The following is a 22,884-nucleotide window of genomic DNA, read 5'->3' as shown; positions in this document are numbered from 1 at the left end:
AAGTGTACATTGTGTCTAACAAAGATGGTTGTGTATTTAATGCTAACTAACGCTGAGATGAGGTGTTTATACATTAAGCTTCATAGTTTTAGTGTTTAAAAGTGTTTGAAAGTTTTAGTGAGCATTTCCAGGATCCATAAGATCAGAGAAAATTCAATTTTATTCATATATTCTTTAGATAAGTGGACGAGCTCACGGCCCACCTAGTGTTGAGTGGTAAACGGAGCCAATAGACATCTACAACGTAAATTCTGCCACCCACCTCGAGGCATGAGTTGTAAAGTCTCACTTTTATCAATACAACGACTGCTCCGCCCTTCAAACCGAAACGCATTACTGCTCCACGGCAGAAATAGTCAGAGTGGTCGTACTTACCCGTGCGGACGCACAAGACGTCCTACCATCAGTAAATAGTCTATTTGGAACTTTTGAATGTGTATGGAGTTTTAAGTCGATCTTAAGTTAATTTTTAAGTTAGTTTTAGAAGGGGTGGGATTTTATAACATCTGCTTCGGGAATGTATCTACTGCTGGTTAAGAAATCACGATCCGCTGAGCAGATTTGGCGAGCAAGTCAGCGGGCTGATGTCATGAGTCAGGGTCCCTATGCCAGCTCCTATTGCTAAAGCTGCAGGCATCTAATGGTCGAGTTAGTGGATGGAGTGGATTTGTAAAGATGTGTCTAGGGCAGTGGTGGGCAAACATTTTTAATGGCGGGTCGCAAAGTTTAAGAAATTTTAGAGGAAGGCCAGAATTAAAGAAAAAATGCATTTTGTATTAAAGATTTTTAATAAACAAAATACCTTTTACTATTACGCCTTGTTAGGCGTGTGAGACGTGAGGTGTGTGATAGATACTAATACCTGTGACAGACTGCCGAGATAATTATAATGATGGCAAGTTAATTATGAGATAATGAAAGCTCAAAACACCCTTGACGAATTGGAGCTTTTATTAAAAATTCGAAGATTTTCAATTATAAACGTCAGATTTTATTTTACGCGCCAAAATGCTGACTAGAATATTTAGTATGAACGGGCTCTCGGCGGGCCGGATTAAATACTTCCGCGGGCCGGAGTTGGCTCGCGGGCCGTACTTTGCCCATTACCGGTCTAGGGCGTTGTTGGTCTCCTGAGTCACAATATTCAGATTTTGGTTGAGTTGCTGCCACATTGTACGTAATCTGTTAGCCATTTATGGCAATTATTCTGCCACTTCGTCATTCAGTTTTTTCTAATAACATTTCTAAGTTGAACGAAATATGTATAAGTTATATCGGAAACATTTCGCATTGATTGTAACGTCACGTGATAGCGCGTGCACAGTGAAAATGAGGAAGCACGTGCGTAATTGCGTTAATTGGCATCATTTGGAGTACCGTCATTTTAAATGTGATAATATTTTAACATTACAACGCGAACAATTTTTTTTAGCTTTTTTATTGCATATATGGTTGGACAGCTCACAGTCCACCTGATGATAAGTGGTTATCGGTGCCCATAGACATCTACAACGTAAATGGCGCCACCCACCTTTTTATTTCATTGCTTTGGTAGGTGGAGGACGAGGTCACAGCCCACCTGGTGTTAAGTCGTTACTGGAGCCTATAGACATCTACAACGTAAATGTGCCACACACCTTGAGATATAGTTCTAAGGTCTCAGTATAGTCACAACGGCTGCCCCACCCTTCAAACCGAAACGCATTACTGCTTCACGGCAGAAATAGGCGGGGCGGTGGTACCTACCCGTGCGGACTCGCAAGAGGTCCTACCACCAGTAATTACGCAAATTATAATTTTGCGGGTTTGATTTTTATTACACAATGTTATTCCTTCACCGTGGAATTCAATCGTGGAATTCAATCCTTCACCGTGGAATTCAAATTTGTTAAGTACGTATTTCATTAGAAAAATTGGTACCCGCCTGCGGGATTCGAACACCAGTGCATCGCTCGATACGAATGCACCGGACGTCTTATTCTTTAGGCCACGGCGACTTCAAAATCCCTTGAGATATGACTTCTAAGGTCTTAGTATAGTTACGGCTTTTTTTTTTTTTTTCGGGCTGGGGGCCGAACCTCCTTCGAGGTCCCCGCGCATAAGGATAATTACAACGGCTGTCCCAACCGAACTGCTTTACGGCAGACAAAGGCAAGGTGGTGGTACCAACCTGTGCGGACTCACAAGAGGTCCTACCACCAGGTGAATCGAATAGAATTGTAATAATTATTTTTATTATTACTTAAATGCAAAAAATAAGTATTTAAAATACTGTGGCTTCAAAGTAATGTCATAGTAGTGAAAATCTATAAAAAAAATCAAACATCACATCTGACGCATAGATGGAGTTCAGTGACAAACGCACGAACAAAATGAAAAATGTAATGTAATATTCAAACATGAAACTTTTTTTCTACAAATAAATGTTTAACAGATAATATGAGTTCCTTAATCCTTCCATCAACTTCTTATTTCTCACGATCGATTAGCAGCCAGTATCGGTTAGGAGAACCAATATATATGTATTAAAAACAGGTCTTACAAGACACTAAGTACATTTTATATTTTGCAACTGGAACCTTCACCTACCTCGTCTAAGATGTATTCCCGTTCTCGATTTATAAATTTTGGCAGAATGTATATTTATTTTAAGACTGGAATACCGTGTATTTTGTTCCAAAGCCATACGGTATGTAGCGAAAATGGCGAAAGATAGAAGGAGAACATTTCGAAAAATGTTCCTTCGAGCCCTACTAGCTTTCTGTAACTAGGTATTGATTTTGCAGTCGGCAGTGAATTTCACCCGTGGCATTGCAAATGTTCATGAATCCACTTTCTACCAGAAGATATGCCTTTTTTTGACAGCTTTACCTTAATAAGTGATAGAAAAACCTTTGCTACTTTGGTTGGCTAATAACTTAGGTATATCTAATATTTGTGAAGTAATAACTGAAATGTACGGAACTCCAACGTTCTTTAATATTAATTTTTGTATGTCTTTGTCATTATTTTTTGTATGCTTGGGAATTTTAATTATCGCTTCAGCTTTTTTCAATATTTATGTCCACGTTATTTTAGTATTGTGGTTAGTAGAATTCCGATAGTTGAGGCCTAGGGCATTGAGATTGGTAAATTAATTGATAGTTAGGCGATGTTTTTGTGGCAATTAATTTCCGTTGACCTGATTTACTTAGTTTTGTTGATACATTAAATACTTAATGCATATGTATATGCATACGATCTGTCGTCCTCCTCTCATTCAAAAATGTTTCACCGGTCGGCAGGAAGGTACAAATTCAAAATACGTTGTACTCCCAGAAATTAGGTATTTTTTTGGATTTCATTTTTAATACTCGATGCATGTTCTATATTCAAAGAGAAACGATTAGGAAGGAATCCGGGTCTTGATAGATGTATGCGTGCATCTGGCAAGAATTACTAAACACATTTAGTTTTTTTTTTTTCTAAGTATTAGACACTTGGTCCTTATCTTTATATTAGTAAACCTAAAAACAGCACTGTATTTAATCTAAACTAGTGGCCCGCTCCGGCTTCGCTCGGGTCTTTAACAAAACTTTTAGTAAGGATCCCTAATTTTTGTGAAAAAAAAAATAACCTATGTCACTCGGATATAGTGTAGCTTCCAAACAGTGTAAGAATTTTTCAAATCGGTTCAGTAGTTTCGGGCCTATTCAATACAAACAAACAGAAAAATCTTTCCTCTTTATTTTATTTATATCTTCTGCTCGTCCATCCATCTAAGCAATAAAAAAAAACTATATAATGATATGAAATGACGAAGAAAATTATATTTGAACAAAACAATACATGTTTTTTATTTCATTCATAATTAATTATCCTTAAAACTAAAATAAATAGTAGCATAAATTTATTTATTTTCTACAATTTTTTATCGAGTCGCACGTTAAAAATAGAATTTTTTTTTCTTCGAAAAAGTACTTCTATAATGGTAATTTATATTTTATAAACATTATACGTGTGTATTTATAAAGTTACTTATTTACTTAAACGCTAGTATTTATAATACTATTTACATTTTATGAAATAAACAAAATAATAGGAACAACAATTAAAATGAGTAAAATAAATTATATATTACAATAATGAAAATGAAATACTATATATTTTTTAAAATGCTTAGTGAATAATTTCATAGTAATGTGGTGGGAAATAGCTTAAGCGAAAGAAAATTTACCATTGATCAGAAATGTGTAACATTAAATAAATCAATTTACACTTCTGTTATAATTATTTAATAAATAAATAAAATAAATTTAATCATTATTCAAATAAATATTAATTAAATTAATGTAATTTTAATTTCTTAATAACGAGACAATAAGTTACTTAGAAACCTATTAATAAATAAATTACTAAATAAGAACCAATAAATTATTAATAGGAATATCTATTCTCTTTTATAAGCGGAATAGGCCAACTCAGCCGCGTCATAGGCTCGCCTATCCCAGCCTCCGCCGCCTCCGCCCGAGGACCAGCCGTGGCTTTCGTTTCCCCCACCACCGCCCCCCTTCTGGGACATGAGTTTCTTAAGCACCATAATACCGGCGAGCAGTAATGCGATCTGGAATTAAAATGATTACATTTCAAAAATGCTGTTACTGGTGGTAGGACCTCTTGTGAGACCGCGCGGGTAGGTATCACCACCCTGCCTATTTCTGCCGTGAAGCAATAATGCGTTTCGGTCTGAAGGGCGGGGCAGCCGTTGTAACTATTCTGAGACCTTAGAAATTATATCTAAAGGTAGGTGGCGACATTTACGTTGTAGATGTCTATGGACTCCGATGACCACTTAACACTGGGCGGGCCGTCAGCTCGTCCACCAACCAAAGCAATAAAAGAAAAAAAATACAGCATAAGATAGCTTTATGTAAATGACTTTTTACTTCGTTTAAAGAGTATACGACTTCAAGACTTCAACCCATTAGCTACTATTTAAGCTCGGTATAGTCAGGAGTTGTTTGTAGATCTAGGTATGTGGTACCCATAACACAGGAGAAAATCTCAGCTTAAGACTTTGCAATTAATACGTTTCATTATTGAATTTCCAAAAAAAATGCACAACGTAAGGCCTCGACAAAAGTCTGTATACACACATCATATAAAAGATGATGTTTTTTTTAATGTTTAGATGGGTGGACGAGCTCACAGCCCACCTGGTTGTTAAGTGGTTACTGGAGCTCATAGATATCTACAACGTAAATGCGCCACCCACCTTGAGATATAAGTTCTAAAGTCTCAGTATAGTTACAACGCCTGCCCCACCCTTCAAACCGAAACGCATCACTGCTTCACGGTAGAAATAGGCAAGGTGGTGGTGCCTACCAGTGTGGACTCACAAGAGGTCCTACCACCAGTAGACATGTGTATATGTGTGTGTCTCTATAGGCTCCGAAGCAGCCGAACCGATTTCGAGAGGATTTTCATAAAACCTTCAGATTTGGTGAGCGGCTAATCCCCTGAAGATTGGTAGCAATCGGATTAAGGTCAGATCAAAGGTCAGCAAGGTTTGCGGGCCGGCTTTGGCTAGTAAAGCTACATGCAGGAAGATAAACAATAATTTATAATTAACACGATCAATGACCCCGTCAGTTTCCAAGGTAGCATTGCAAATTAGTTCGATCAAACAAAAGCATGCTTAAAAGGAAAATTGATGAGGAAAACATTTTGACCTTCACGACTTAGATAAGTAATGAGGTATATAGGAACGCTCTGTTTGCCGAAGTGCGTAGTTTATTTGATAAGGAAATGGAAAGAGCAGAAAAATTAGGTGAATTTAATTGTTTTAGAATAGGTCTTTTTGAGATGGTTAGAGGATGCTTCATGTAGAATCATGCTACTTATGTTATTACATGCATTAGGTAACAGGATTACGGAATGTCGCCATCCACCAGGTGTCAAGGTGACATTCACTTTGTGATTATGAAGGAAGGCTTAGTGGTGGCCCGGAGGCTTTCCAGTTTTACCAGGTGCGCGAATACGGGCTCAGTCAGATTCAGATTTGTTACCAGCTGCCTGAGCACTTCTAAAGGAAACATAATATTTCAAGAGCTTCTTCGTGAAGGCATCTAGTACCGGATCGGAATCGTTGAGAGGATTCGGCGACTCGGAAACTCTTTTTTTTCCTACCTATGCTGATAGCCTTGAGAGGCTATTTCAGTTTCGCCTTGACGTGTAGGTGAGCTCACGGGGCTCAAACCGGGAGTGTTGCTAACACTGACCCTATCAAGAGCAGTGCTTCGCATATTCTACCACCGGATCGGAAACGCGACCCACTGAGAAGATCCGGCGAGAAACTCAGTGGGCTGTGTCTATGGGTTAGTTCGCTTGTCGAGCCCTTCGTCGCAAGCGACGGGTTCGACTAGGACGGTGACCGGTGCTTGTGGTGCCTAAAAGCACCGTTAATAGATCAGGAGGATCCGCAATGACGTGCTTAGGGCGACGTCGACTGTTTACCATTCGGTCCACAGGATTGGAAACTCAGCAGGCATTCCGAATATTATTGCTCGGAGATTGTATATGCAAACTCATCTTAAAAAATTCGCTAGCGATCGCGGAAACAGTAAAATGATGTAACATGAACTTCAAATAGTTTTTGGAACGAAGTTCCTTATGGGACGATGCGGAGGGGTACCCTAACCGGGAAAAAACGTCCGTAACGTCAGATTTTTATTAGTAATGCACACAGTGTACGGCTTAACTTTGTAATAACGTACAAAAAATAACATAATTTTTAAGCTATTGCATAGCTTCTATCGCGGGCCTTGAGCGCGGCGACTGAATCAAGAAATTCCGTAACGAAAATAACCGGACACCCCACTACGCCTACCATGTAGCTCGCGTTCAACACATTCACACGTTGCGCTGGTGTAGTGTTTGTGAATAAGCGCGCGGCGTGACGTCGCACTGCATGGGCATCATGAAAAGTCTGCCCATCTCTCTCTCTCACGCGGTCTAGCTTATAAGTGTGAAGGGGACAGTGAATGTTTTGCTTTTGTTAATGTTTATAAATATAGCGTGGTCTTATTTTTATTATTGTTTTAATATTAAATTATTATTGTCTAATTGTAATTGCATAAGTTGATAAAAAATGCTTTGCAATAGCTTTACCGCGGTAGTCCCCGAGTGCCACACGTGTTTTTTTTTTATCATTTATTGACCACGATCTCAGAGCGTTCGTTTGCGCAATACACTAACTCTTATGCAAACAACCGTGAATGAAGTGTACCACAATAAGTTCGCACGTTACCGAATGACCGTGGGTTGTTGTAGTTGCGGAACCTCCAGTTTTATTTTCTATAAACCTCGGATAGAACTTAAAATTAATATTTTTGTAATAAGGAAGTTCGTTCCTATCCCCATGTCCCACGATACTACACATCTTTTTAATCTATTTTTCTAAAGAACATCGAACGTAGCTTAAACAACAAGTTGTCACGTACCGTCGCCGTGGTCTCGAAGGTCGGTCCGTTAGCGCCCAACGACAATTTCGATAGTAAAGTCGAATATCACAATCATTTTAAGTAAATCTCATACGGTTCGGAATGAGACAAACCGCACGAGATTTACTTGAAACAACGGTAATGCATTACTGGAATCGAATTTTGTAATCTAAGTAATTTTGAACTGTTTGTTTGGTAATTGAAGGTTAGATAAAATAGAACATTATAGACAAACGATAAAAACCTATTTTAATATCATCTCATCCGGAGATCACAAACATTTTAAGCGGTAACAGTTAAACTTTTTTTTTTTAATTCTCTGTCCTAATACTTTTTTAATCTATCTGACGTCTGACATTGTCAGAGTCAGTGGTTTGTCGAACGGAATACAAAAGATATCAACAAAAGAACGACTCTACTAGTTCGTGATTAGGAATACACTGTACGGAGACCGCGTCCGTTGTCATGACGTCAGTGGAAGTCTTCGGGTTGCAAGAACAAATTTAATTTGCCACAATTTAATTTTAAAATAATTTATCTTTACTGCATATTATTATTATGATAACCGACTTTTTGACTTTTTGGCGGAAACGTGAGAAGTGAAGTTATGTGATTTGTTTTATTTTGTCTATTTAGTGTTTCTTCGGGCTTAAATGTGTAATAGCGATGGTTTATTAACTGTTTAATATCTGTGAAAGTTCACAAATGTGGGAAAATGAAACAAAGCCGCTGGACGTCACTTCTGGGGATCCTCCAAAAAGTCCAATGAAAAAGTCTCAGTAAATGACCACTATTTTACTGAGATTATATTTCATCCCATATCATCTCATCTCATTTCATTTGATTTCATCCCAGTTGATTAATGTCTCAAATTAATCATCTTCATTTCATTTCATCATTTTTCATAAAAATAAGAATATAAATTAAAATTAGACATGACTTAAAGGTCTTAGTTACCACGACATAAAATCCCTTTAAAAAAATTATAATAACCGTACGTTAATTGTTGGTACTGCTTTTATGTCAAAAGGAAGCAACGAATTGATATGATTTTTTTCAAACTGATATAATTGGGTCAGAAGAGTGACACGGAGAGAGAAAAAGAGAGACATAGCCTCTTTTTATTTCGAAAATACATGTCGTTCTCACGGGATACTACACTCTCACTTTTCCTTCAATACGCAGGCGAAATCGCGGACAAACAGCTACTCTTCTTTATGTTATAACATGTATGTTATAAGATTTTTATATCTGCCCTGCTTGTAACTTTGTTATACCTTTTTATACACATCATAAAATCTATATATATAAAAATGAATTGCTGTTCGTTAGTCTCGCTAAAACTCGAGAACCGATTTGGCTAATTTTGGTCTTGAATTATTTGTGGAAGTTCAGTTTAAAAGGTAGAGAGAAATATGAAGATGCTCGGAATTAAATAAAAATACCAATTTTGTTTTCCCTTTGATGTGTCCCCCCGTCGGACGGATTCCTTTTCTTTTTTTTAAGTTTATTTTATACAAAAGTTTAGGTCTTTTATTTATAGATTGAGGTACTACGAAGTCTGCCGGGTCAGCTAGTCAATAATAAAGAGCATAAAAATATTCGGTTGAATCAAGGGAGCGAAGGTAAATGCTGGGTGGATTATAATAATATTTAGCTGCAGAATTTGATTTCAGACACTGTAAAATCATATTTTACGGTGTCGTGTCTATTTTGAAAATCACAATCCTTCAGTCACATGTTCTAGGATTACGGACTTATCCGAGTCTAGACGGATCGGTACCACTGTTTCACCCATTTCTACTTTCGCAAATCATGCGGTCCGTATTAGGTAGGTAGGTTTGGTAGGCAGCGGCTTGGCTCTGCCCCTGGCATTGCTGACGTCCATGAGCGACGGTGACCACTTACCATCAGGTGGCCCGTATGCTCGTCTGCCTACAAAGGTAATAAAAAAAAACATGCGGTCCGTATTAAAACTAAGACAGTCTTATAGAAAATTTGATGAACAATATATTAAAAATAAATATTTAATTTACTGGCAACATTTGTACGTTATCTAACTTTGAAGCATTGGTATTTAATGGCATTCTAATCATGAATTTACAAGCTTAGTCAATACCAAATTAATATATTCTTTTCTCAATAAGATTTTCGTTTGGCCCATTAAAACTATACTTAATCTAAAGGTCGCCGTGATACATTAAAACTAACACGGTTCTCTGAATAGAATATAAACGATAAAGGCAAAAGTTTTAACTTCTCTTACTAAAATGAAATAGGAAATTGTTATCAACAGTTTCAAACAATAATAATATATGTAGTCACTTATAGATAAGCAATAATAAACAAATTAGACAGAGAAATGTGTACATTAGTTTTAGTGACTACCGGGAATTTAAATCTACATATGATAAACATTATATAAAATGAATATCTAAGGCCTATATTATCTGATCTTTGATACTAAAAACTGACTTATACAAATCAAAGGAAGTTTTTTGAGGTATAGATATGGATGCACCTCTATTAATATAGACCACGATATTATAAGACAGATCTTCCACCGAGTGGAGGTTTCTTAGTAGGCCGACTGTCTAAGCTTTTACTGGTGGTAGGGACTCTTGTGAGTCAGCACGGGTAGGTACCACCACCATACCTATTTCTGCCGCGAAGCAGTAATGCGTTTCGGTTCGAAGGGCGGGGCAGCCGTTGTAACTATACTGAGACCTTAGAACTTATATCTCAAGTCGGGTTGTAGTTGTCTATGGGCTCCAGTAACCACTTAACACCAGGTGGGCGCGTCCACCTATCTAAGCAATAAAAAAAAACGTAAGTAACTTGCAATTAGCAAATTTTTTTTAATTTCCCAACTGCATTGTTCCTTTCAAGCATGCAAGGTTTACTGTGACCCGAACTATACAGATAGTAGGTGTCAGAATTCAGCCTATTTTGGCTGCAAAGCATACGTTTCAGTCTGAAGGGCGGTATAACCATTATCCAATGATGCTAGTAAGGAAGTCCGGCTTGGGAATGAGCTCCCCTCCACGGTGCTTCCCGAGCGCTATGACATATCCTTCTTCAAATGAGGCTTGTGGAGAGTATTAAACGGTAGGCAGCGGCTTGGCTCTGCCCCTGGAATTGCATGTCCATGAGCGACGGTGACCACTTACCATCAGGTTGGGCGTATGCTCGTCTGCCTGCTCGGACAATAAAGAAAAAAAAAGCATTTTGTGAATAGTCCGCCCATCAAAAGCAAAAACAATTTTGTTAATAACATCTAAAACATAAAATTACTTTCTCGAACACGGATATACAAAAATATCGCGTGACTGGAACGTACTACATTTGAATAAGACCCTCTCGTTTGACATTATCTGAAGTACAGTCAGCCAGATAAGTTTTAAAATAATGATTATTTAATTGAACCTTTTGTTACAGTTCTGTTGGATTGGAAATTATAACAAAGAAGTAAGATAGTGTTCACTAAGCAAGCAGTCTCAGTTAACATAATATATTTGATGGAATTAAAATGGAACCTAATGTCGTATAGGTTGATTTATAACACACTTTTTTAATCATATTACATTTTTTTTTTATTGCTTAGATAGGTGAACGAGCTCACAGTCCACCTGGTGTTAAGTGGTTACTGGAGCCTATAGACATCCACAACGTAAATGCGCCACCCATCTTGAGATATAAGTTCCAAGGTCTCAAGTAAATTATCTTATTTGATTGACTCGGTGATGCAATAGTTAGAACTTAGCTATCGCCGAGGGTCGCAGGTTCCATTCCCCACATCGGGCATAATATATCTCTGATTACCATAGTACAGGGAATCCTAATTTGAGGCTGTTTTTTTTTTATTGAAGTGAAACTTCCTTATCGGCGTTGGAAAAAAATTTACCGTCACATTTTTCGGTTACGCGTCACTTTTTTCCGTTACGCGCCATCTGTTTTGTATTCATGTCTATGATAATAAAATCCTTTTGTTTAAACTTTATCTAATTTAACTTTTTTGTATTCATGTCTATGATAATAAAATCCTTTTGTTTAAACTTTATCTAATTTAACTTTATTTAACCAATTTCTAGAAAGTTGCATGTAGATCATTTTTCGAAAAATAAGGCCATAAACAAGTTTCACTTCTTACGTGTGTACACTAGTACACGCACACATTTTTTTTTATTTTATTGCTTAGTAGGTGGACAAACTCACAGCCCACCTGATGTTAAATGGTTACCTACATCGAGTTAATACTTCTAAGGTTTCAGTTTTTATAGTGCTACGACTGCCCCACTCTTTAAGCCGAAACGCATTACTGCTTCCCGGGAGAAATAGGCAGGGTGGTGTATCTACCCGCGCGGACTCACTAGACGTCCCACCACCAGTAATTACGCAAATTATAATTTTGCGGGTTTGGTTTTTTATTACACGATGTTATTCCTTCACCGTGGAAGTCAATCGTGAACATTTGTTGAGTACGTATTTCATTAGAAAAATTGGTACCCGCCTGCGGGAGTCGAACACCGGTGCATCGTTAGATAAGAAATGCACCGGACGTCTTATCCTTTAGGCCACGACGACTTCGGATGACCAAATGTGGCTTGTTCTTGGGCATTATTATTGAATGTTATTAATTGCGGTATGAAATAATATACTTCTAGTTCTGTAGCAGGATTACAATTATCTGACACGTAGCAAATAGGCATTTAAGACGTTTTCATGTTTCAAACAGCAAACGCTTTATTTCAGTCTACTCACTCTGAAGTTTTTGGTTTTATTGGGATATTATTTGAGCTTCCATATTTTACACAAACAAGGCTTGGATTAGTCACTTAATACCCTTTTCATTCGTAGAGAACTTCAAATACGAAAGAGCCAAGATATGTAGCTAGAATTAAGTATTTACTCATTGTAAGCTATGGTTTTGTAAACAGTTATTAGAGTCTAATAATTAATTGCGTTAATTCAGCCGCTGTCTTACTCTTTAATCCGCAACGCGTCATTGCTTCACAGCATTCCTCGCTGGATCTTCTTACTAGGTCGCTATTCTGATCTGGTGGTAGACTTAGCGAAACACTGCTCTTGCTAGGGCAGATGTCTTTCAGGCTGAGTCCCTGAGCTGATCTGAGTAAGCTCACCTACCAGTCAAGGTAAAATGGCCCCTCGAGGCTGCTGACAGAGAGGTAGGCAATAAAAAATGGCGTGTACTGTACGGTTTTGGTTAGGTTAACTCGGTAGTATCCCTGGTAGACTCTTAGTGGCCTCGTCAACAAATTGATGCGGTAATGGTTTGCGATAATGCCAATCACGAAATAAAGAGAGAGTCGATATAAGTGGCAAATATATCGAATTTCGGTTAGTTAAGATTTTTTTTTAATCGTAATCTCCAAACTTTTTGTGCAATTCTAGTCTCTGAGAAAACTACCGAGACTTCTTTTGCTGACTGTACATAATAACAGTTGAAAGATTAACCACAGCTTGCGCTGTAAGTACGGCGGGATTAGTAACGATAAAACACTGTTATTCTCTAACTGTGTCAGAAGGTTTCAGTCTTCTATATCTGTTTAGTAAAATATTTGTTATTGGGTCGTACTTTGTGCCTACAGCACATCAGTATTGTCTGTATTATCTTATACCTTTAAACGAGCAATTCTGGTATATAAATATGTATATAATCTGAATCTCGGAAACGGCTCCAACGATTTTCATAAAATTTTGTATACAGGGGATTTTGGGGGGGATAAATCGATCTAGCTACGATTTATTTTCAGAAAATGTTGTTTTCTTCGTGTTTTCAATAATCAACTCTTCCCGACATCTATTGGCGAATAATAATACTATTTTTCTTAATTGAGGGCAACTAACCGCTTTAAAGACAACAAGATGGCGTTATCAAGAAAAAAAAAGAGCAAAGCTCGGTCATCATCTAGTTCTAATAAAAGGACGTGTCCACAGAACACTGTCACTTGTTTAATTAACAATACTAGTGGTCCCGCAGTAGTCGAAATTCGACTTTAATCAATTGAAATTTTATGTTTAAACATTATTATGGTTCTATTGTCAAATACTATTGTACTTATATATTATAATCGCAGATTTCTCTAAAACTACTCTATACATAAATAATAATAAAGACAAACAATATTCATATATTCTCAATTTGACCACAAACTTTAAACACTAAGAAAAGTTTGACAATTGACAATAAACAAAGAGTATATTTATATATATGTGTTGTGTCACATACATGGTGGTGTGTGTAATATTTTCTTTATTAATTTAATGTAGGTATCTTATAAGCGTTATTTTAAAAAAATATTAAAATTGTGCACTTTTCCTCTATATTGTCTTTATGTGTCGAAAACATAATATTCCTCCGTCCGCGCAATTTTCGTAAAAAGGGGTACGAAGTTTTTGCTTCACGTATTAATATATAGATTCGCTCACCATATTTGGACGGCTACACAAACGTAACCATATACAGTACAAACTGACGAGCTTGATGTGCACGTGAAAGATGGAGTTCATTCAGATTGTGGTGTTTTTTTCCCTACCTATTTGCTGGTAGTCTAAGAGGCTATTACAGCTACGCTCGGAAGGGTAGGTGAGCTTGCGGATTCAACCTGAGAGCATTTGCTAACACTAGCCCTAGCAAGAGCAGTGCTCCACAGAATCACTGGTGGTAGGACCTCTAGTGAGTCCGCGCGGGTAGGTACCACCGCCCTGCCTAGTTCCTGTCGTGAAGCAGTAATGCGTTTCGATTTGAAGGGTGGAGCAGCCGTTGTAACTATACTGAGACCTTAGAACTTATATCTATAATCTCTCTTATATCTGGCGAATTTACGGTTGTAGATATCTATGGGCTCCAGTGACCGCTTAACACCAGGTGGGCTGTCAGCTCGTACACCTCGTTCGTACGAAAAAAATTACCACCGGATCAGGACTCTCTGAGGAGATCCGGCGAGAAACTCAGTGGGCAAGCAAAACTGTGGTGTAAACGGAATTCAGACCGTGTTCCCCAAATAAATACATTCAAAAATATTTAGTGAATTGCTATTGTTGACCTTATCTTGGTATAGAAAGATATCTTCTAATTTCTAACACATAAGTATTCAGCAAGCTTTCTTCAACAAAGTGTCACACGTGTGTTCATTTTACAATCGAGACCTCATAAACTCATGTTACAATTCCCATTGGACCGATTGTAAGAAGAGGATTATAATTGTTCGCTTTCTATCTGATCGTTTCAATTTTATTGTTTTTAAATAAGCACTTTTTTCATTGCGATAGCGTTATTCGGCAAGCCTAGTTGATTATAAGGACTTGCAACAACTCTAGAGACATACATCCTCACTGAATATTTTTAACGCGTTTAATATTTAGTTATTTTAAGCACTTTATATATTTTTTGTTGGGTATAAAAAGTTAGGTATATAGTAATAAATAAGGTACTAAGTAATGCTATACTAAGTAAGGTAACTATTGTAAACGTTAATCATGTATTGTCTCCTATTTGGATGGAAATTCTATTGAAATGCGAATATAGAGAATATAACATTGATATAGATATTGTCACTTTTGGTGGTGTGCAGTTGAAAATATCTCATCCACCCTGTCTATTTCTGCCGTGAAGCAGTAATGCGTTTTGGTTCGAAGGGCGGGGCAGCTGTTGTAACTATACTGAGACCTTAGAACTAATATCTCAAGGTGCTTGGCGCATTTACGTTGTAGATGTCTATGGGCTCCAGTAACCACTTAACACCAGGTGGGCTGCGAGTTCGTCCACCCATCTACCAAAAAAAAATAAAAAAATTCACAAAATAGATATAGTATTCTATTCACTGCTTTTTTTTTCTTCAGAATTTTTGTGTTTTAATTGAAAAATTGGTGGTAGGTACATCTAGATGAAATTGGACCTTTTTGGTATGATTTATCGACATTACAAGACGTGGTTATCAACTCTCATTATTTAAAGCTTTTCAAATGTAAAGTTTTGAATCTAAGCTGGTTCTAGTGTATTAAGCACATCTATGCGCGTTCATTGATGTAAATCAAATCTATTAATTGGTCAAAAACTTGTAGACTATGAAGAAATCCCAAGAAACACCAAAAAACTAACCACGAAACCATCCGTCGTTATGCTTCTGATATGTAAATTTGTTTAACGAATATTAATGGCGAGTAACAAAAACCCAAAGGCCCTAACTCTAGGCCTAGTTGTAAAATAGTTAATTCATACCTTAGCTGTGATGAGAGCCTTCCCAGCAAGCACGAATAATCCCGCCATCGCCATGGGAATCATGGCGACCATCTTCATAGCGGCTCCCATCATCATCATCCCCATCATCTTCTTCATCTTACCCCGTCCTGAAACCCATTGAAAGTCAAATCAGATAAAGCATCTGTACATGGACGCATGATTTCAAAGTCCATCTATTTTATTTTATTTTATTTTATTTTATTTTATTTTATTAGGCTCACAATACACATCACAAGCTAAAGATACATAAAAAACACAAATAAAAACAAACAAAATCTGGCTTGCAACATAAGTTATGTGCGCACGACAAAACAAGACATATAGTGCTGAATTTGTACAACAATTTTCCTTACAATTATGACAAAACAACACAATAACAAAAAATAACCTAACGAATAATGTAAGGAAAAAAAAAAATTATTCACAATATAATACATTAAATAATTACATTAACCTACCTATTAATAAAGTGGAGGATGCCCTTGAACATTTTTCTAAACGTAACTAACCTACAAGTAAAAATATCTAACTCAGGTCAACTCATATCTATCTGATTCTAAGTGGTTACTACTGCCCACAGAAAACAAAAATGCCGTCATTGACTTCAAAAAACATATCCAAGTCCATATCCAAGCATAGCTGCTCTTCCAATGAGAATGCAATCATTGAAGAAATCAACTTAATGGTGACAGCAACCCATGATGGCTTTAAGTCCGAAGTTAGTACTCTAGATAGGAATTAGAGAATGAGGATCACACAAAGGTTCAAGAGTCAGTGACTTTCAGCTAGGTTGTGCCTCTGTGTTATGGACATGATGAGCTAAACGGTGCTTCCCGAGCGCTATGACACGTCCTTCTTCAAACGAGGCTTGTGGAGAGTATTAAGCGGGAGGCAGCGGCTTGGCTCTGCCCCTGGCATTGTTGAAGTCCATGGGCGACGGTAACCACCCACCATCAGGTGGGCCGTATGCTCGTCTGCCTACAAGGGCAATAAAAAAAAAAACATAAAAGACAATAAAAAATACACCAGGACCAGCATACTACGAGTGGCACCTTAACCCCGTTGTAGCAGATACAGAGACTAATGAAAAATGCGATGGAAGAATCACAATACTCCACTGAAAAAAATCAAGCTGACATGTAATTGTAGTTTCCTTCCTGCACGTGAAACAATAAATCAATAAAAAACCCTACTTCCGATTTGCTTCGTTAATTACATAGGAAGATAGCTAACTAGCGTTTCAATATTATGTGTACTAGTAAAAATGCTGCTACACGAACATTATTAACTTCATTATTTCCGCGGTCGAAAAGTATCCGGTGTATTGAAACGTAAGCATGTGAAAGAATCCGGTACACGATAATGCGAATAAGTTATAGACTTTACTGGTGAGTCTACGGATTATCACAGAGAAAGCGTCAGCTCACGTAGGAACTTATAAATCACACATTCTGTGTGCTTAGTGCGAGTTTTATTCCCGATCCTGCGGACAGAATGGAAAGCAGTCGACGTCGCCCAAAATACGTCATTTCGGACCCTCCCGATCCATTAACGGTGCTTCTAGGTACCCCAAGCACCGGTCATCGTTCTCGTCGAACCCGTCGCTTGCGACGAAGGGCTCGACGAGTAAATTAATCCACAGACACAGCCCACTGAGTTTCTCGCCGGATCTTCTCAGTGGGTCGCGTTTCCGATCCGGTGGTAGGTTCTGCGAAGCACGGCTCTTGGTAGGGTTCGTGTTAGCCCCGTTTGAGCCCCGTGAGCTCACCTACTAGTTAAGGTTACGCTGAAATAGCCTCTCAAGGCTATCAGCTTAGGTAGGAATAAAAAAAAGCGAGTTTATTAACGTTATCGATAGCGTAAAAGTTAACTCAAATTTGTATGCAGTTGGAACAGCGCCCCTAGCGGCAAACGTTCCAACTCCATACAAATTTGAGTTAACTTTTACTCTATCGAGAACGTTAAAAAACTCGCACTAAGCACACTGAACCTTTATGATTCTAACAAAATCTAGACAAATTGACACGGTCATTACCAACAACAAAATCAACTTGCAATGACTTTATAATAATGTCCATTAGGTGTTTACAAAGATCGTTGAAGTTATCACAGTGCTGATGGGGAGTGATGATGATGCTAATTGACGTCATGTGGTCAGCTAATGTGTGCGCCGGCAAGTTCTCACGGTGGAGGGCTCTGAGTGGTCCCAGGATATCATAAAACAAATGTCTACACGTTTGTGATCTATTATCTCAATTGTTTGCTTATGTTGATTTTTGAAATTGTTTATAAATTGTTTTTTGATTTCCGTCCATACCCACGGGACGTCTGTAGAAAAAAGGTAGGCATCCAAAACGTTGGGAAGATGAAGTAAAGAGTATAGCCGGCCACATTAGAGTCAAATAGCCAAAAATAGAGAATATTAGAAATCTTCAGAGGTGGCTTTTATCGAGAGACAAGCTGTTTTGAAAACTACACCGAATGCCCAACGGAATACTTAAATTGAGTTATCACTAGATGATGGCCGAGCTTTGCTCGCTTTTTTTTTGATAGCGCCATCTTGTTGTGTCTTTAAAGCGGTTAGTTGCCCTCAATTAAGAAAAACAGTATTATTATTCGCCAATAGATGTCGGGAAGAGTTGATTATTGAAAACACGAATAAAACAACATTTTCTGAAAATAAATCGTAGCTAGATCGATTTATCGCCCCCGAAATCCCCTGTATACTAAATTTTCTCGTTTAAAGGTAAATAAGATAAAGTAACTTAATAAGTTATTAATTATTAAATAAACCAGCAATAAAGGCTTATTAATTTATTTTATCATAATTGTATAGTAATTACGGAAATTAAAATATTTGGGAGTTTGATTTATTACATGATCTCATTACATCATCATCTAAGACATTTGCGAGGAGGTGTCAAGCATTTATTAAAAAAAAAACCCGCCTATGTTATTAGAAATCCGGCATAGCCATACAAGCTTACACACCAAATTTATCCTTTAGGCCACGACGACTTTATTTCGTGATATGAGATCTACAGAGTGATTCTTATTTTAAATCCGAGCTGCAGTATCCCTTTCCCATTCTAGTCGAAGAGGCGGTGGCGACTGAACATTTCTTTGAAGATTTACCCTTCAACTATCCCGGCACTATCTTCTCGCGTTTCTTACTACATTAAAAAGAAAACCTATCATCGATTGAGAGGCGCAAGCTGTTAAGTACCATTTATATTCGCTATAAGCAATAATAACGTTATGATCATCATAATTATTATAATAAATTTTCTATGTCAATGTCTTGGTCGTTATATTAATGAATTAGAAATGGTCTACTTTCGAGCTAAGTATATATAAAGCGCTTTCAATTCTTTCCAATGTCATTTCTTTTTTTTTTTGTTATTGCTTAGGTCGGTGGACGAGCTCACAGCCCACCTGGTGTAAAGTGGTTACTGGAGCCCATGGATATCTACAATGTAAATGCGCCACCCACCTTGAGATATAAAGTTCTAAGATCTCATTATAGTTACAACGGCTGCCCCACCCTTCAAACCGAAACGCATTACTGCTTCACGTCAGAAATAGGCAGGGTGGTGCTACCTACCCGCGCGGACTCACAGAGGTCCTACCACCAGTAAGGTTTACTTTAGACCAATTAAATGATCTTCCCAATGTCTCCTAATGCAAAAGAATTGTATACTACCATTTTTACTGTAGTCTCTCTGTTATAGTATGTATCCACCTTCGATTTCACATAAAGTCTACAAATACTAATCCATGGGAGAGCATGGGGGGGCAATTAATACTTTAATGTGAACTGAAGATATTATTTATTTCCTAAGCTTGGTAATTTATAGTAGTGACACAATATAAAGTGGGCAAGAAAAAGAAATATTGGTCAAACGCTATGGTAGGTTCCTGGCAGAAACAGGCTGAATATAGGACCGCAGGATTCGCAGTGTGGGATATACTCATATATCAGTACAAAAGAAAATAGATGAGTAAATAGTGAAGTAGTAGGTAGTATAAGATCCACGGAACCTGTATAGCATGCTCGAATTTTGGTGTAAATTCATATTTTTTTAGATAGGTGGACGAGCATTATACGGCCCACATGTTGTTATATGGTTACCGGAATCCATAGACATCTACAACGTAAATGCCGCCACCCACCTTGAGACATAAGTTGTAAGATCTCAGTATAGTTACAACTACTGCCCCACCCTTCAAACCGAAACGCATTACTGCTTCACGGCAGAAATAGGCGGGGCGCTGGTAACTACCCGTGCGGACTCACAAGACGTCATACCACCAGTAATAACGCAAATTATAATTTTGCGAGTTCGATTTTTATTACACAATGTTATTCCTTCAGCGTATTCTATTAATAAGATCCTATAATTACATGTTGATTAAATTGAATTCAATTGCGTTGTCCAAATGAAAGTAACGGTGTTGGATTGTAACTCATATAACATTAATTTTAAACACACATATCAAACAAGCGTCGATAGTGATCTACACGCGATTGTTAATACGACTTAATAGTATATTTATTTATGCTCCAAAAAACCATCAGATTTTTCGTAAAACAATGGCACATTTCACGGGACAGCGAGTCAGTGAGTACCTACATGTGATGAGCGCGCTAAGCATACTCTTAAATTAGGGACAATTCGAAAACTTTAACACATTTTAACCTCTCTGAACTCGTAAGGATTCTGTGAGATTTCTGTACTTCTTTTTAACACATTAAACAAAATCATTGTCTTAATATTTAACCGATAATGTTTCATATTTCAACAAAACAACACTTAACGAATGATTTTGTTCTAATTTTGATGTGCGATATTTGACGTTGAATATAAACTGAGATATTTAATTTTTAAACTAATTAGGGAAAAAAGTAGTTGTATTTACAATATATACTAATATATAAATCTACAGTGGTTTTTACGGATGTTCCGTTATAACTACTCAACCATGCATCCGATTGATTTGAAACTTGGTATCCATGTAGGAAATACATGTACTTAATGGATAGGCTAATATTTATATGAGTGTTGAACTCCCTAATAATAATGACAATAAATAATAATGTTAATTTTAAATGCCCGGGCGAATATGGCACGGTATATGTGTAATGACGCATTATCACTTAGTTTGACTTCAGCTGCCAAATTTCATTGGAAATCATTAGTAACGAAGGGCGGTTTTAAATGTAATAAAAGAAAAGTATCGTAATCTAGACTAAAATACTGATAAATGTAAAAGGATATCCAAGAATAAAAATGTTTGACTACTTTTGGCAAAAATCGTCCGTATCCGAATTCGCTTATTTCGTGTTTGTGTGTATTTATTTATTGAAGTCTCGAAATATAAATAAAATTCTAATAACAATATAAATTCCTAAATATTTTAGTACTCATTAGGAGCTGTAGCGTTCAATTTGAAATACTGTGATTATGGATATCGAAGCCCATGGCTCTATTAATGATGGAAGGTGATTTGAATTTTACAAGGAGGGCTCTTTTCATGAATCTAATTATACTAACGTTACGCTTTGAAGTAAATAAAACTTACCTTCTTCAACACCTCTGTTTAATTCTGCGCCAGTCATCTTCGGTAAGGCTAGTTGTATTGTTCTCGAATTAGCGAAACTCGCCACTTTATCCCACAGCATTTGCGTTAAGGCTTCATTTTTATCCTGCAAATTCCTGGGGAGTGCCGCGTCTATCTCATTCTCGCTTATGGGAACGTTTTCATCTGTCTTTGACACCTTCACAATGTCCACTCCGTCTAGCAAAGGTATCGTTTCCATCCTGGCGGCCCGATCGAAGAACAATATAGCTTTCTTCTTCAAACATGGCAAAATCGCGTCCGATTTCTGGCATTCATCGTATACTTTCGTGAGGTATTTATAGCTGAGGTCTTCATTAGCAAATGTGGTAGTAAGAAGGACGGTTAGAAGGAGCACTGTGTACATTTTTTTTATGATGTTTTTTGCTCGGGCTTAAGTAAAGTACTGACGGATTGAGAGACAGCCGCGTTCATATTTATAGGGTATGATTTAACCGCGTAAAGCGAACATTGTACTTAGAGGCTGCTCGTGATCGGATGTGGCATTTTGAGCAGAGTTTTTTCATGTTTTTATACTGAAACTGGAGAGCTGCGGTGTAGTGACGAACAATATTTTTTTTTAAATTCTTCTCTTCTTAATTAAGCTTCCTTATTTCTAAAATAGTTATTAAAAAAAAAGCTCAAAGAAACTTCTACGGTATATATAGATTATGTGATTTGAAATAGTCGTACTAATGTCATTTTCCATACAGAAAACATGGGAGGGACATATATGGACTAAACATAGCGTTCAAAAGGCAGCAAGTAAAACCGGGAGAGAAGAGTTGTGGACCGGCTCAGTCACGCTTACAGGAAGAGGACATAGCCTCTGGTTGTTAATTTCAAATTTTAACTCCATACAACGAAGATACCTTCGTTTAATATTGAGACAAAAACCACATCCAAATACGATTTACATTTAGTTAGTCAATGTGATTACTCTCTTAACATATTTAACGCGTAGCAACAAAAGTTAATATGTTATCGTTCACTTTTATCATTTATTGTAAAATTACAATTGTATAACAAGTACCTATTCCAACCTGCAACCAAAAATTGTATAAAAAGTATATTTAACAATACTAATAGCGGAAAGTTTGGGTTCGCGGTGTGACTAGAGCCCTACCATTAAGGTCGGCATTCAACAATATAACCAAGACATATGTAATTCGATTTTAATCTGAATAATTCAAACGTTAAAAATCATCGTTCGCATTTATTGATTTTATTCCTGTAGACGGCAATCAATAGTAACCTTAGATCGTGCATTTATTTACGTATTTATAAAACTGAAGGCATTTTCAATATTTTCTCCTAAATCTATATATATATATATAAATAAAATTAGAGTGTCTTTTTGTAATATTGAAATGAACGCTTTTTACTACATGCATCTGAATACATACGGTACAAACACCAAAATAGCATTTTTGACAGTTTTTGTCTGTCTGTCTGTTTGTTACGGCTAATCTCCGGAACGGCTGGACCGACTTTGACGAGACTTTCACTGATAGGCAGCTG

At 37.2% G+C, this 22,884-nt stretch overlaps 1 protein-coding gene and 1 non-coding gene across 2 annotated transcripts; both read right to left on the bottom strand.

Moving 5' to 3' along the window:
- Positions 1-3,711: 3,711 nt before the first annotated feature.
- On the bottom strand, positions 3,712-21,774 carry LOC101741662 (uncharacterized). The gene is made up of 3 exons (XM_004926061.5): positions 21,328-21,774; positions 15,724-15,851; positions 3,712-4,603 (listed from the first exon to the last, which is right to left on the bottom strand). The coding sequence occupies exons 1-3, from the start codon at positions 21,728-21,730 to the stop codon at positions 4,430-4,432; spliced, it is 705 nt and encodes a 234-aa protein (XP_004926118.1). The 5' UTR covers positions 21,731-21,774; the 3' UTR covers positions 3,712-4,429.
- Mir2767 (microRNA mir-2767) lies at positions 7,549-7,621 on the bottom strand. The gene has a single exon (NR_107336.1). It is a non-coding gene; the product is annotated as a microRNA mir-2767 (primary transcript).
- Positions 21,775-22,884: the final 1,110 nt, after the last annotated feature.

This window comes from Bombyx mori, chromosome 26 (assembly GCF_030269925.1).
Source record: "Bombyx mori chromosome 26, ASM3026992v2".
Lineage (NCBI taxonomy): Eukaryota > Metazoa > Arthropoda > Insecta > Lepidoptera > Bombycidae > Bombyx > Bombyx mori.
This window is presented reverse-complemented; position numbering and strand designations above follow the sequence as displayed.